Source organism: Phaethon lepturus, unplaced genomic scaffold (assembly GCF_000687285.1).
Source record: "Phaethon lepturus isolate BGI_N335 unplaced genomic scaffold, ASM68728v1 scaffold51065, whole genome shotgun sequence".
NCBI classification, from domain to species: domain Eukaryota; kingdom Metazoa; phylum Chordata; class Aves; order Phaethontiformes; family Phaethontidae; genus Phaethon; species Phaethon lepturus.
The window spans coordinates 13942-30233 of NW_010542236.1; the positions used below are offsets into that span (position 1 = coordinate 13942).

The 16292-nt window shown below is 40.9% G+C and overlaps 1 protein-coding gene across 1 annotated transcript in view; it reads left to right on the forward strand.

The window, feature by feature from the left end:
* Positions 1-849: 849 nt before the first annotated feature.
* The window catches only part of LOC104621462 (CUGBP Elav-like family member 2), a gene marked incomplete at its 3' end in the record, with an annotated part of 38504 nt that continues 23061 nt past the window's right edge, over positions 850-16292 (forward strand). Inside the window, exons 1-3 of the mRNA XM_010287962.1 lie at positions 850-960; positions 3297-3345; positions 11758-11892. Coding sequence (XP_010286264.1) covers positions 850-960; positions 3297-3345; positions 11758-11892 — 295 coding nt within the window. The remainder of the gene's footprint in view (positions 961-3296; positions 3346-11757; positions 11893-16292) is intronic.

A 16292-nucleotide genomic window follows, 5' to 3' on the forward strand; every position in this document is an offset into this window, starting at 1 on the left:
TGCAGGGTCTGAACACAGGATGATGTTAATGCCTATAAATTATTTACTGCATTACTTTTCTCACTCCTGCCTATTTATTAATTGCAACTGTGCATTCATAAATACTGTATTTTTATAAGCAAAGCTTTCTTCAAGCACAGAAGAAAATGTTTCCTGTTTTTCTCTGTGACAATATGACATACTGAGAAATCACTTACCTTGAGATCCATAAGTGTATGGCTTTGTGATGTATAGCTACAATAACAGCTCTCTGATAAGACATGAAATCCTTCATTTCAGTAGATGACATGATTCTAGTGGGTGGCATCTAATTTGAAACAGGTTTATATCATCTATAATCTTTTGGAGGGCCTCGGAAAGCACAGCTATTTTATTATTTCATAGCCTGCAGTTATACAAGCAAGATATAAAACTCGCAGATTATTTTCTCTTTTGCTTATTGTAGAGTGAAAGGCTAGTACCTATTTAGCCTTTGTCTCGGCCCCTTTACTTTTCTTATTCACTGCACACTTCTTTGAGAGTCATTCTTTTCTTTTCGTTTCTACGCTTACTTTTAAATATTTTATGGGTAGAGAGCTTATAATATGTATTGTCACGGCAGTTGTCTCTAGAGGTCAGCAATGAGTTTAATAATGAGATGCGAACCAGTGACTCTGTAAAACCCATTTCAGGTTATAAATGGCATGTTTTATTGAATCTAGTGTTAAAGGTTGTTAACGTATCAATTGGTGATGGTCAGGGTTAAACAAGCTTCAACACGAGCCCTCTCATGTTAGGAAACTGTCAGTAACGTATTTTTCCACCTTCCTCTTCACTGAAGCCATGTTTGTGTATCGCATCCATTTTACCATGGGTATTCTGCGGTTCAAACTCTCCAGGCCTGATCTGAATCTTTTATTAGTTTCGCACCGATACAATTTTGCTAAGCACAACGGCATCACTGCTGACTTCGGCTTGCCGGTGCGAAGAGAATTTGGACCACGGGTTTTTAGCAGGAACCTTTGAAATCAAGTCAAAACGCGGTTGAAGCATCTTGTTAAATCTTGCGTCTTGCTTTGTGAACGTAACGGATTACTGACTTAATGAACTTGGGGTAATTGCATATAACAGAATAGGGTGATTTCCGATGTGGTGACTGTGTCAGGTGACACTGATCTTTATGTTGTGACTGTGGGGCTGCAAAAATAACTTCTTCACATGAATTTGGTCTAAAGTTGGCTTCTCTGGTTCAGGCAGTTTGAGGAGTTAGAATTGCATTTACTGAAAATATCTCCACTTAGGGGCTAGAAATGCAGCTAGAAGAAAGAGTGATAGATTCTCTGCCTATGAAAGGTCTGGATTTGGGTTGGGTTTTTCTTCTTATAACCGACATACTCCCAAATTTACAATACTCACTTTTCTTTCCTCTATTTTCTTACTTCTCCATTGCTCCTCAGAGACATCAATACCTGCAACGGGCTCATGGAGCAAGTTACACCTTTTTTCCTCTTTCACTTTTCACTTGCTGAGTGGACATGCTGCATCACATTCCCATGAATTTAAAGTCTCCTGCAGTGCCCAATGTATTGTTGATGCCAGGATAAATGTTAAGCACTAGTTAAAGAAGATAGAGTACAATAGAAGTTCCCTTTTTTCTATAAATTAGATCGAATAAGAGTGGTGGCAGACAAGTGCTGGGCTATTAAAGTCCATTTGGGAAACAAATGATTCAAAGAGAACAGAATTGTTAAAAGTGAAGCAAATTTATGCATCCTGGTGACTACATCCACCTTGCGGCTTTGCCTTTTCCTTCGCGCAGAGTGGGGAGTTTCACAAGCGGTACAAGGACTGCATTGATTTGCAGGGCCAGGGAGCATTCTGGACTTTGAGTAAATCTTACAGAAACATTCACAGCAATACTTTATATTTTCTAAAGCATCTGGCAACTGTGTCCCTGGAGGTTGAGTGACTCCACCAAAAGCAATGCAGATTTGGTTTTCTGTGCTGTTCTGAAAGCACATTTGATATGAGCCCATGGATGCTCCTGCTCAGCTGTTTTTGCTTCCCAAAGTTTGCCGTAATAGTCTTTTATAATAAAAAAAAAAAAAAAGAATTGCCTCTGACATTTTCAGGCAATACTTGTCTCTGCTGCACTGAAAAATGACACAAAAGCATTTTTACCTGCTAATGTGAAATGGTGAGGAATTGCTGAGGAGAGGAAGGCAGTGGCCCTGCTGCGGCTGGAAGGTTTGTGCACTCAAATCTCAACAATTCTGCAGAGCCCTATGAAAGAAAATAAAAGGCGGGGAGGGGTTTGCAAGCTTAAATGTCTCCCACATTGAAACTCAGTGTGAGGTCAGTTCGGAAGGCTTTTGAGAAGCTATAAGAAAATTTTCCTGAATCTGTCACAACGGACACACGGCTGGCTATAACCAGCGTCCGGTGGAAAAGCCACAGGCTCTGATCAGAGGGAGCTCAGCTGTTGTGGAGTTGCTACTCCTGAAACAACAGAAAACACCGTTTGTAAAAGTTTTGTTGGAGTTCTCCACCCTTCAGTGCGGGGGGAGCATCACTATTAATGAAAGCTGAGGACACGCGTGCCAAGGTCGGATGCCGCGCGACGTTCAGCATAGCATGCCACAGGGCTTGGCTGCTTTTGCAGCAAGAGGGACATGAATGGAGGAAGAGATTGAAAAGGAAAAAGTATGAGGAGTTTTTCTGGAAGACAGAGTTGTGCTGTGTTGTGATGGAAGCTTTATGAATGAATGTATAATGTATGCTGAAGAAAAAAAAGATGAGATACTAAACAGTTATAGGAAGCACAAGTCTCTTCCTCTTCAGTCCTGAAAGAATCAGCACATGTTTTTTTAATTACAAGCAAAGTTCATTTGTCAAACTCAGTCCTCTGAGTATGTTTGAGATGCTTGCTAGCTCTTAAATTACTTGAAAATTGCATCTCAGTTTTGGCAGTGGTTGAGCTCAAGGAAAAAAAGTTGGTAAAACAGAAACCAACCATGCCATAAACTAATGAGGGCTGTAATTTTAGAGGTCTTCAGAAACTAGAGACAGCAAATTAAAGTTTTATATGAGTCCTGTGGGCCCAATGATCTATTTTTTTTTAATCTTCCTGGTTATAAAATGCTCCTTTACCATTTTATTTTTTCTTAAAAGCCTGTAATATAGCGTTATTTTGAATTTATATCATTTCAACATGTTTAATATTAATCATGTATCTTTTTAGCCCTTCATTAAAAACATGATTCTTGATTTTTTATGACTATCCAACCTGCCTTACTCTTTTTAATTTTTGTTTTTAGATGCATCATCCTATTCAGATGAAACCCGCAGACAGTGAAAAGTCAAATGGTATGTGTTTAATTTATTTTTACTTAATTGTGACTCTCTCTAAACTAAAGCAAACACAACACTCTCAGAGTTTTTGCCTTACTCCTTGTGTGGTGAAAATGATATGAGGTAGTTTCCCTACACCTGACATGCTGGGGAAGATGTTGACCACGCTATGAACTCCCATTTATCCTCTGCTTTAAAGAAGGAAGGAAATGTGCTGAAAAATGGTCTTCCTTGTACCTGCTGTGTGTCAGCCTACCTCGCTACGTCCATCTTTCCCTTGTGTTCTACCAGCGAGGGGATGCAGGAGCACCTGGTATCGATAAAATGGAGCTGAAATATTAATGTTGAAAATGCAAAAGAAAAGAAACAAAATACATCCCTGTGTTAACAAACCATGTAAGCAGCTGATGGGCCTTAAACATTTGCCTAAACTTGCTTTTTATAGAATGATGCTGTTCTGAATCTGACACAAATTTAGATTTTAATCATATGCTTGGTTCTGAACTGGGAAACCCACCTTGCAGCTCTCTGTATACTTATTCCTCTCAACGATTGTAAAATGAATGCCATAATGACGGTAATATCCATTCAGAATACTAGGTTACTGCCTAAGTGGATGTATATGACATGCAAAATAGACAGCATGCTAAATCTATTAAACATGCCAGGTTTGTATATTCAAGGAAATAAGATAATCGGATGGTAACGCAGCCTGGCTGTGTGTGATTCTTTAAAAATATATACATGTGTATGTTTTGCCCCTTGATTTGTTCCTGTAATTTTCTAAAATATATGTTAAAGATATCATCTGCCTTCTTAGATTGCAAGAGCTTCATTTTCCCATAAGGCCCACATAATCAGAGCTGGTTCCTCCAACAGGCATCTTTGCACCTCATTAATTAGTAATCAGGGCAGAAGCCGTGCACTTAGAGATCTACATACCTGCAAATGTAAATTATGATTGGGCTCTAAATCTCTCCACAAGGCTTTTTTAAGGCTTCTTTTTTGCTAATTGTAGTGCATCCCATTTTCAAGCTTCTCCAAGGATTATAAAGTTTGGAAGGAAATTAAAACTTCACATTATGCTAGCTGTGCTGTTATGACAACTTTCAAAACAAAACTGGCCACAAGCACAGGAAATTTGAGACATCACCCATTTGTAAGGCAGTGGCGTTCTCTCTCTTGGCTTGTGCGTTAGCTGTGATTTGTTGCTTGCTTTGAATGCTCAGAAGATAGGCCAAGGCACCTGCACGGGCAGGAGGACCAGACTTTTCAAGCACCACTGTAGTCAAGGAGAATTTTGCTGTTGGAATCCAAACTCCACTCCCTAGTTTTTATTGTGCTTGCAGCGGGCAAAATTTTCCCTTACCTACAGGAGCATTGGCCTGGGCCCTCTGAACCAAGTAGAGCCTCTATGGGTTCTTCTTTCAAAGATAAATTTCACCTCAAGTTCCTTGGCAAATTAGAAAAATAAGTGGCAATGGGCCAAAATAGACTCCCAATGAGTTATTTGTTCATTGCCTGAAATTTTTCTTCCTAAAGGAGGTTGAACATATTGGCAAAGCACTATGGGGAATTGTGCAAATTCTGTCTTGCTCTACAAATAGCACCTGCTTGGAAAGCAGGGTAGGTGAGCTCCTCCTGTTAGACCGGGATTATCTGCATGGTACGTCTGTGTGCACTGTGGGAATACTCTTAATCTTCAGAGTACTCTCTTGCACCTCTCTCCATCATGAAAACTTTGAGGGATTGGCTTTTGTTTGCTTTGTTTTCTTGCCTGCCTTTGTATTTTGGGGAGAAAACATTGACAGATCAGAGGTTAAAGATAATTTGGTAAATTAAATACCTTTTTAAATTTAGGCTCCTGAAGGGTGTAGGTACTTCTGGTAGGCATGTTCTGGGGGTGGTGAACTCTTCTTTTCTAATGACTGCGGAAACAGAAGGTGAGCTAATAACCGTGATGACGGTAACAATGGTACAGCTCCTTGGAAAGACACGGTGTAGGCATGGGATCCATGGAGGAGGTTAGAGTTTGCAAGCAGCTTGGAAAGCCAAAAAGAGAAAGAACAGCAGCACGGGGGATGCAGAGGCCTGTTTGGCACGTGTTTCTCATTGCTGCAGGCTATCCATCTGTGCCAACAGCAAATTGTAAACTGTACCTCTTCAGCCAGATTGGTAAGTTCAAAGGGGACAAGAAAGCAAACGTGCCAAGGCATCTTGGTTTTCATATTTTGTGGTGTTTGAGCTTTTGAGGAATGCTTAAAACCCTTTGATTTCTGAGTAGTGGGAGGATCCCACTACATTTTATAGGCAAAGTAGTGTTTCTCAAATTTCAAAGAGGTTAAAGAAATTCTCTTGGTCCAACTTTCCAGATAGCTTGTAGAAAGATACGCAGGAGAGGCTGAACACGCATTACAGTTCTTCTGAGCTTGCACATGGCTGTGAAGGCTTGAGAGACCTGTTCAAGTTCCACAGGGAGGAAGAAGAGGTCCCCTCATTCATCTTACCGAGGTGTTCAAAGAACAGTATTTGCTGTGTGACGTCTCCTCCCCATCTTGAGTCCCTTGCAAAAAGGTTTGAATGAGCATCCAAGCCCAGGAGTACCAGGGTGAAATGCTCCTCCTTCCCCATCACTGTCCCTGTCTTTAGATGTAGGCGTCACTTCAGAAGCCTGTTCCTTGGCACAAAAGGCCAAGCTTGCCTCGTGGAAACTGGGAGACAGGTATGGAAGAGGCACCTCCTGCACACGTTTGACTAAGTGCCTAGGCACTTCGGCAGGATTACGACTTTATTAGCAACCCGACGATCTGTTTTCTTCTGGATAGGAAGTGGGTGGCTGATGGATCTGTGTAATCATCTCCATTCCTTCCCTGCGTGCAATAGTTCATGTGTCTGAGTCATCTCTCTGCTCGTGCAGATGGAAGAAAGCTTAATTTCTTCCACCAAACTTTTAGAAGCTAGAGCTGATGGGGAAAGACTTGCCTTTAGATCTAATTAATTTGTCTACCTGGGAGGGTTCTGAAAAGACTTTTATTGCTGAGAAATGTAACATCCTTGAAAGATGTTCAGCTGATGAATTTTGTAGTGCGTCCATTTCCCATCACCCGTTAGGTCTAGTCTGACCACTTTTATATTGCTAAGTGGTTATTTTAACCTGTCTACAAAGTTTTGGTTAAGGATTACCTGCCAGAAAAGCATGGTTTCAAGACTTTGAAGGCTCCACCATTGCTAGATTCATCTCAATCACTCACAGTATTTAAGGATATTTTCCCATTTTCAAACAAAGGGGGTTCCTGCACTCTAGTGCCAAAAAGCACATAAACACATGCTTGACTCTAACTTGTCTGTGGCCATTAACATGCTACAATCTAGCAAATAAGTAAGTATTTCTTGGATCGGCATTTGAATACAGTCAATACTTTCAGGCACGTATCCTGAGGAGATGGAACAAAGCATCGCTACTTCAGGGAAAACGACAAAATTCCATATTATATATAAAAAAAAACAAAGGGGAGGAGGGTAAACGAGTGATCTTATAATTTATTTTTATTTATTTTATTAGTGAAAACTTGAAGAAATAATTTTGAAATTCTAACTGGCACAACTTTGCCGTTTTGGAGGGAGTAATCAAATGCCATATGTTAGCACTAACACATAGAAAAGTTGATAATTAATGCAGGCAGCTCCAGCTCCAGGTGTGACTTTGACAGATTGTATGCAAGGGTTTTTCACAGGCTCACAAATAGGGATAAAAAGTGTGTTTTCCCCCCTTCCCCTCTGGATGAAAAAAAAAAATTATACATAATTAACTATTTCTTGATTTGCTCAAAAGAAAAGGCAACTTCTGAGTGGAAAATACATGCTTTAAATGACCGGACTCCTTAAAAATGTATAATAAAGGGATATAACTGTGATTTTTCAAGACAGAATTTTGGGGATTTAGAAGAGAGAAAAGGAAAGTTTGTTGAATCTTCAGGGAGATTTCCCATTATTATTACAGGGTTTAATTCTTTTGTAGCGTACAGAAAATAATCTCTACTCCTTTATTCTCCTGGGTTAACACAAGCAATCTAATACAGCCTGCAAGAAATGCTCATTGCTGAAGCAAATTGAGTAAAGCTAAAAAATTAGAGCCTTCAGGATGTTATTCTGCAACCTGGATGTAGTGCTGTCAGAAGGCAGGAGGGTCCGGTTTGAAAGAAGTCCCCCTCAGCAGAGGCAGATAACATCTCAGATAGCTTTTGATGGCTAACATAGCTCTGCGGCTTCAAACACGATACCTAGCCACCCGTGCTAGTGATTGCAGAGCTAGTCTTGATGGAGTTACGAGAACAACTCTCTTCATCTTAAAACAGATATCTGCACTTCGTCATGCCTGCATTCGGGCAAAAGATTCCGACCCCAAATCCAGCAGGCTTAGCACTGGGTGCGTCACATTAGCTTCCCAGGCAACATAGCTGACTTGTGTTTGTACTATGTTTGGATAGATTAGAGGTGAATCCCATAATTATTTAATTGAGATACAGTTTCACACCTTCCTTCATGTAACTAGAACTTCAGGCCTTATTCACTGTGACCTTCTGGCTGCTTCTGCTTCGTCCATGTGGAGCACCCAGCCACCCCATCCTACTAGCTGCTTATGGATGGTTGTATCCACTTTATGTCCCCAGAGTGGCGCAAAACAGCCAGGAAGTACAACTAGGCTATGAGCAAAGTCCAGAAATAATGATATCAAACACTTGCCAAAAATTTTCATTAATTTTCTGGATTTTGAATTATTGAAACCTACCCCTAGTGTGGGAGACAATTATCAAGCAGCAGCGAAATGCTTATGAGATATGTGCACACAAGTGGTGACCCTTGGGCACTTTTATCCTTTCCCCACGGCCTTCTCCTGCCTGCTTTCATTGCCCAAAGCACTCCCAACTCCCAGGCTTTGTCCAGTCCCTCAGAGCTCACTTATTCCTCCCGTCCCTGCAGCTAGATCTCAGGACATCTATGTGTTATCATGATGACCAAGTTTTGGGAGTTGGCTGGAAGGTAACAGCCCTATCTATTGTCAAAGGTGAGGGAGAGACTCTCATAAAACAAGCCAACCCATCTTGCTGGGAGAGGTGAGATCAGCCACTCTTTGGAGGAGCTGATCTCTTGGCATTGACAACAGCCAACTGATAACGTTTTATCTGAGACTAAGACTGGACATCTAAACTGTAGATGACTGAAATTAGGCTAGATGGCTTTAGACTGTGATCCTTTCTCCAACCAGCAGCAGGTAACATCTTCCCTGAACTCAACGCTTTGTTCAGTCACGTGTGTTTAACGTTGGGTTCCTCATTTTACAGTCTACGGGAGCAACCCAACATGCACAGGCAAATCAGCAGACTTGGCTGATCAAAAGGGAAGTTTGCTAAGCTCTAAATATGTTTGACCCATACTTCTTGCAGTCCGTTGTCTATTTGATTCTCAAACCATACCTGCATGGCATGTAAGAATTCATTTTAGAAAGAAAGAAAGAAGTGGCTGACCAAAAATGCAAAAACAAATCTAGACAGTCTTACAGAGGTGAAAAACCATTCCTTTCTCTACGTGAGAATATATCGTTAGAAATTCTTTCAGCCTAATAATATCAGATGTTCTATCAGATGGAGTCAAAACATGTCATTTTGGTCCTGACAATTGTCCCTTTAAATGTATTTTATGCTGGGTCCCTAGCCAAAAAAAAATAGCCATTTTCTTCAGCTTCAACACTGATCAGCACTGACTAATAGCACTGAATGCAGAGCACGTCATCTTATCAATATGTTTTCTGTACTCTGAGCATTCTTCATGAAATCTGCATTTTTAAGATGTACAGTACATGGGAGCTGGATGTTTAATTTACTATAAAATCACCCTCAAGCTGAAAACCTGCAAATCATGTTAGTTAAATGGCATATTTATAGGTTTACTAGCGAAGCTGAAGGAGGCCGGTGGGGAGTTTGCTACTCTTTGGAAAATTAAAACAAAGCCTTCCTATTTGCATCTCATTTCTTTTGAATCTCTGTGTGAAACTCTTTGGTTTGAGTCTTTGTCCTGCCACCTAAGCAGGTCCCGAGGGACCTCCTTTGGGGCGGAGTGGCGGGCATTTGTCCAGCTCAACCAGCAGCTATTTTTGAGAGTTGGGATCTAGTCACCCTTAGGGTAGACCTACACACTGTATTTCAAGCCTAAAAGCAACCCAAATTTAAACTGGCTGGTACTAGCTGACACACGGGTAGAAGATAGAGGTTTATAACACAGAGCAGAAGGCAATGCTTGGAGCTCGTGCGTGGCACCAAGGCTTCCCCCAGCCTGACCTCGGTTTGCGCTCAAAAAGCAGCTCAGCTCCCCGCCTCGCCTCATACCCCTTCCTGCACCCTGGCCATAGTGTGTGGCTGTTGTCGAGGGGACAGGCTGGCCAGGCACCTTCCTCAAAGAGACTGCTCAAGGCAATATAGGAATTGTAAGCAGCCAAGTTACAGGCATCCTTTCACCAGCAAAAGTGAATATCTAGACTCCCCTTGTGGCTGTGAGCAAAGCAATTCAGTTTTACCACCCTTAAAATAATTATTAGCAGCATCAAGGCCAGTTACATATTACGAATCAGACGTAAAGTTTCACTGTAAGACATAAATATACTTGCAAATGTATATATATACACATATATATAAAATCCCAACTTGCAGGTCTTACTTGCAATCACACGTATTCTGCTCCTGATGTGTACATAACTGGCTCATCCCATGCATTCATCATTTTTTAACCCTTTCTGGAGGGTTAACCTGCATGTGGAACCTCAATATAAGGTGTGAATGAAAATATTGAGTCTTAAGGAATCTCTGCTGAGAAAAATTTCTCCTGGGTGTTAAATTCACACCAATTTTCTTGCAAGTTTGTGGAGTGAGAAGCTGGGTCTGTAAGGGCTGGTCTCTGTTTTGGATTCTGAAAAATGAAGAGTCTTGGTGCTTGCTTGTATAAAAGCTACAAATACTTTTTAAACTCAGCGATTCTAAGGAAAAAATTACTTCAAACACCTCTCATGCTCAATAAACATGAACCTCTTCTTTCTATTGTTGAAATTATTAAATGCACTTAAAGCGTTGAAGTATAACACAGATAGAATCCTATGAAAATAGATGCAGTTTCGTCTTCCTCAGCTGCAATTTATTCCATTTGACAAACTTGTACTAATACAGGAGAGAGTGAGCAAGGGAAGATTCATTTTTTTTTTTGTAAGCTCAGAAATGAAAATACTTCGTTACAAAAATAATTTGCACAATAATAGAAATAAGTAAGTGCACTGCAGACTCTCTGGAGTAAAGCTTTCCTTCTCTCTTTGCTTCCCCGCAAACTGACAGTCTGCTCATTAACAGCAAATTGGATTTACATGCCATTTCAAGAGAAGAAGAAAGCACTGCTGTATACACTGGATAATAAGCACTTAGATATTTAAGATAGATGGGAGGGCGCATTAACATTTTTAAGTCATCCAGGGTGAATTAAGTTTTGATGACCTGTTTCATTTTTGACAAGAGTCCACAGCTTTAGACCTGTAAATTTGAGTTTGACTAACAGGACTGCGTGTGTCCTGCTACAGCGGTTTAGCTGTTGCCGATTTGGGTGACAATGCAGGCAGGGAATATTCTACCAATAATTCAGGTAAAGCACCTTTTTTTTTTTTTTTTTTTTTTTTTTGCAAACTCAGCACGATTACATATCAAAGGGTTTGGCTCTGGGAGAGCATTCTGCAGCCCCCCTGTTCAAGTGATGCCCTGGAACGTGCCTCGTGTCCCCCTGAAGGGGAGAGGGCTGTGGCTGTCTGAAAAAAAAAGCAGGAACATTTAATGCATTCTTTTTCCCGAGCAGTCATTACACATCTGCCTTTCGAGTGCCATGCATTAAGTTGGCTGAAATTGAAAGCTCAGATAGGAGCCGCTCTCTGAAAACATGTCTCAGGAATATTTTTCATTAGCTGATATCATTACGCGTACAATCCCATCTTCACCCTCACCCCCTCATGATTTCTTTCACACATGAGGGAGGTGAGGGAATTTATCTGAATTAAAATCTATGCAAGGATATCTTTAAAAGTCTCTCTAACAGAGGATGCTTTTCTCTTAGAAGCCGTGATGGGTAGGCATATGCAGGATGACTAAGGCAGCCAATTAATGTGTTCTATAAACAGCAAGCACCACTGGAAAAAGGAGAGAAAGAAAGAAAAATGAGAGATTTGGGGTGGAGGAAGAAGGGGGAAGGGAGCTTGTAAGTATAAAGTGTTTGCCTTAGGACTTGTCTTCAGTTACAGAGCCAGACTCACATGACTGGAGCTTGGTTTGATGTGGTAATGAAGCATTGATCACAGGAAAAAGATGAAATGGCCTTTGCTCATTCATTATTTTTATCTTCTAGCTGTGGAAGACAGAAAATTGTTCATAGGAATGGTTTCGAAGAAGTGTAATGAGAATGATATCAGGGTGATGTTTTCTCCGTTTGGCCAGATAGAAGAATGCCGAATCCTTCGGGGACCGGATGGGCTGAGCAGAGGTGAGTGTGCAGTCTGTAAAGTCTCTTTCCTTAAGTGCTAATTGGGAGCTCTGTGTCACAGCCAGGGTAGGCATAGCCACTGTCTCTAGCTAGAGGTTACGCTGCAATACGTCCCACGTGATGAAGGTATCCACGTGAACTTTTCACAGTGACTGAAATTATCGCCTTTTATTTCCAGTGTCAGAAAGGTCTCGGTGCCAACAGATTAACTTGCGTTATCGCCCTGTTTGTCAGCTGGAAAGGTTCCTCTGCACCCTGAGAAAACACCCTCAGTTTTCTGCTCTTACAAAATCAAAGATCCTTCCCTGACCCCTTTCTGCTTTGTAGCGTAAGGCCAAAAACAAAACAAACAAAAAAGAAGGGCTGTAAGTGACTGCTTGAAGTCATACAGAGTCATGGGAACTGGCCCTCACCGTAGCACTATCATCTCCTCCGTTCCTGTGTTTTCTATAACTATATGCAAAACATAGGTCTGCCGTTAACTCGGAAACAAAGAGGTTAGCTTGAACTTGAGAGCTTTGCCTGGATAAAACTTTGTAAAAAGTGCTTTTAAATCTTGTGCCTGTATCACAACCCAAAAAACAGGGCAGAGGTGTTAAGCAGCACCACCGAGAGTGGTCAAGCGTCCGACCTGAACTTTGGAAATGAAGTGCAGCACAGGCTTCTATTGAAGCTATTGCTGGTGATCCCTTTTGAATGCAAAACTGCCTTTTGGGCAAAGGCTCTCTGAAAACATATTGGAGAGAAAAATAAATGTATATTGATGACCCAGCCTGCATATTAACTCCTTGGTATATGGACCCAAAATCATTCTTGGAGCGTGAACCTTCTCAAAAAGTCAGTGCCAGGTGGTGCTGAGTGGAAAAGAAAATAGTGATAGTCCCATCGGTCAGTGGGGAAGGATGCTGTGGTACTAGCCATGGCCATTTAACAGCATGGGGAGTAAAGTAATTTTAAGTGTGGAGCTGTGAAGAACATCACTTCTGTTTGTATAGAAATTAAAAAAAAAAAAAGAAAACAAGCATAGAAAGCACAGTTTATGCATTTTATTACATTTTCAAAAGGCACAGAAAAAATAATAGTACCCATTTTGCATATAGATATAGGTATAAGTATAGATATTTTTCTTTACTTCTGGATCTCCTTGTTTCCAGTAGACTCTTATGATCTGCAGTATTCTGTGCAGCAATTTGTGCATGGGGTGTTTTGTTTTGTGTGCAGTCCAGCTTCTTCAAAATGCCTATAAATTTCAGCAGGGGAAGTTGCAGATATTCCTATATTTCATGGTGCTGCTTGAAAGCACTTGCTATACTGCTTCTGAATAATAAGGACGTGTTGAAAAGATACTCTGTCAATAAATAGGGAGCCCCAAGAAATTACAAACTTACGTTTATGTGTCTTAGTCCGCATGCTTAGTCTGCAATCCCAAAAGTTTGGGGGCTGGGATGCAGCAGTCCCTTCAGGCAAGGAGAGCCTCAGGATCGTGCCTTGGAGAAGACCAGGGGAAAGGCCTGAGGCTGGTTCCCACTCAGTAATGAATGTTAAATGATGGAGTAGAGTGCTGTCATTATCTGTCTAGACTCAACATTGAAGCAAAACAAATATTTCTGATTTTCACTGATTTCACTTTTTAAGTAGCACAGGGAAGGGGTGATGGAAGACACAAGTGGAAAGGAGCGAAGTAACTGCTGAAATAACAAGATGTTTTGAGCCTCAAAAAGATTTAATTGACTCCTCAGCATCACCCAACAAAGAAATGGATCTTTTCTGGGGTCCATAAAAATCCCACTGCATACTTGCTTTTATTCAACAGACATTGGGCATAGTACAAGCATAAAAAAGTTAATTATGAAATCCACAGAGGAAGTAAGGATGGGGGGTAGTTTTGTTCTGTCATAAATAGCAATCTCACGATAATCAGAAGCTGAGATTTTTAAGCCATATCACCAACATATCAGGCAGGGCATTGTCATCTGCCAGCCAGCAGAACCATGGAGTTAATGTGCTGCTCTCTTCTGCTGGAGGCTGAAGATCTCGGTCCAGGTAGGTCACACACCAGTAGTCGTAGCAGAACTGTATCCTCTCTGCCAGGTTTATTTCAGTCACAATCACGACTGGTATTCTATCATGCCCTCATGCATCATGCCTTGTTAAACTTGAATTGCTTTCTACACACCGATGTTCACACTTGAAAATGAGCTCAGCTGTGCCAGCCAGGTTCTCAGGCAGATTTTTATCAGCTTCACAAAACCACCACTCCATGGGAGCAGGCAAAGTGTTGGGAAAATGGTTGGTATTGCAGTTGAAATGAAAAGTGCTAAGGGAGATTTGCAGTAGAGGGAGCTTGGCTGAAAAAGCACAGGGTGAAAAGCTGCACCACTGAGGAAAGAGGGAGAATTTATACAGTTAAATCTTTGTAACGAGTTCCAATACTTAACGAGTTTTAATTCATGTTACCGCTTCCAAGATGTTAATTCTGTTTGCACAAACAGTATTTGTTTCCCAGCACCCGTCCGGATGTGCTTCCCTCCCAGACACAGAGGGGTGAATGAAAAATAGTCACTGTCTTAGGAAAACACTGTCCTCACCATGCCAGACCTTCAGGAACTCACAGTGCTCACAGCAGTGGGATGGAAATATGGTCCAATAAACTCTGTTTGGCATCTCTTGTCAACTGCATAAAAAGTGCACATCATAGTATCTCGGACAAAAAGAGCTAGAGAAGTATATTCGTTGGTATTTATGCCAACTTTCGAGTTTTGATAAAGGGTTCAGGCAAATAATCTTTATTGCCAGCAGATAGTTGCAAGGGGTAGCTCCAGGTTACACTGCTCAGGAGAACAGTTTTGGTTTGTGCTGCTTTTTTTTTTTCTTAATACAGAGTAAAAAGCTTTCCGTCGGCTTAGGCCATGTCTACACTACAACAGCAACCGTATGACCAGCACGGTAACAGTCTGCTGTCAACCCCTAGGCGGGACGTAGGGTTGTAGTGTGCCACATGGCTCTGGTAGCAAGACGAAAACCTATCCTGTGGCATCAAGGGAAAATGTAACACTTTGTGATGAGTGTGATATAAGTGCTAAGATAAAGAGAAAGAGGAAGAGAGATGGAACTGGTTGTTTCTATCGTAGTTTCTAGCCAGGAGTTGACAGAACTTTAATAAAGTCGCACCCATTGCTGTCACTACTGATAATGGACCATCAACATTTCCTCTCCAAATTCCTATTGTCAGCTGTTTGAAATTCATCTTAAAAAGAGACTAAAATAATGATACAAAGCTCCTGTATATTTTAAAGAAACTGAGATTTTTTTTCCTTGAGTCATTTTTTTCTCCCACTGTTGTTTGCTCCTCCATCTCAGAAATAATTGTTTATATCTATAACTTGTTATATTCCGCCAAGCTACAAGAAATAGGCAGCAACCAAAAGGCATTGCCTTCCAAAGACTCTGGGATAGTCCCTGTGAAATTAGTTGGCTGTCAGAGAGTAATTCCTAGCTGTGAAAAGTATTAAAAAATAAAAATAGCCTGTTGGCTGTAGAGATAAAGGAACCAGAGACTCAACAGACATGGAGGCTGGCCTTCGCTTTAGCAGGGTTCATGGGACTATCTAAAGAAGCTTGCCACTGCCTGTACTATATCCATTATTCAAAGAGAAGGATTCAGCCTGCAGGGTTGTTTAATCCAGCACTTTTTCTGAAGAGCTAAGTATGCTTTACAAAAATTCATGATTGTGATATCATGTGCTAAGCTTCATTATCATGAAAAAGCAGAAGTGAACTGCCTCAGATGATTAAGATTTTAAATCACTTATTGTAAACGGCTTAAGGAAACTTTCAGACCTCCTGACTCCTAGCACTACGTAATGTCTACATGACCACAGATGCCAACACAGGCAGCCATGCAATGATAGCTGGAGTGTGCCAAAATAGCCAGAAACACCCAGGTTTGATTTGTAGCTGTACCACTGATGTGCTGTATTGACCCTACGTGAGTCGGTCTCTCATCATCTCTCCGTTACCCCATTTCTTAAAATAAGGATAGCGATGCTCCTCTGCCTTTTAAAGTAAAATGCTTTTTTTAGATCAGTGGATCAATATCCCTGTATCGCTTTAGGAATTATTACCATCTGTAATGATGATTAAAAAAATCCTCTTATGCTTATCACAGGAGCACCACACAGCAAATTATTCTGCTGTATTACTATATGCCGATTTATATAGCAGATACCAGAAAGAAGTCAACTGGGTTAATAGTATGCACTGAAAAAAGCTGCTAATAACATATACAGGCAGTTGGATATACCATGAAAATTGTGGAAAAGCTCCAAATGCATATCCTACATCTTCTACACTCTTCATTGTATGATTTTTTAGCAAAATCTTGCCAGGCACATGGGACA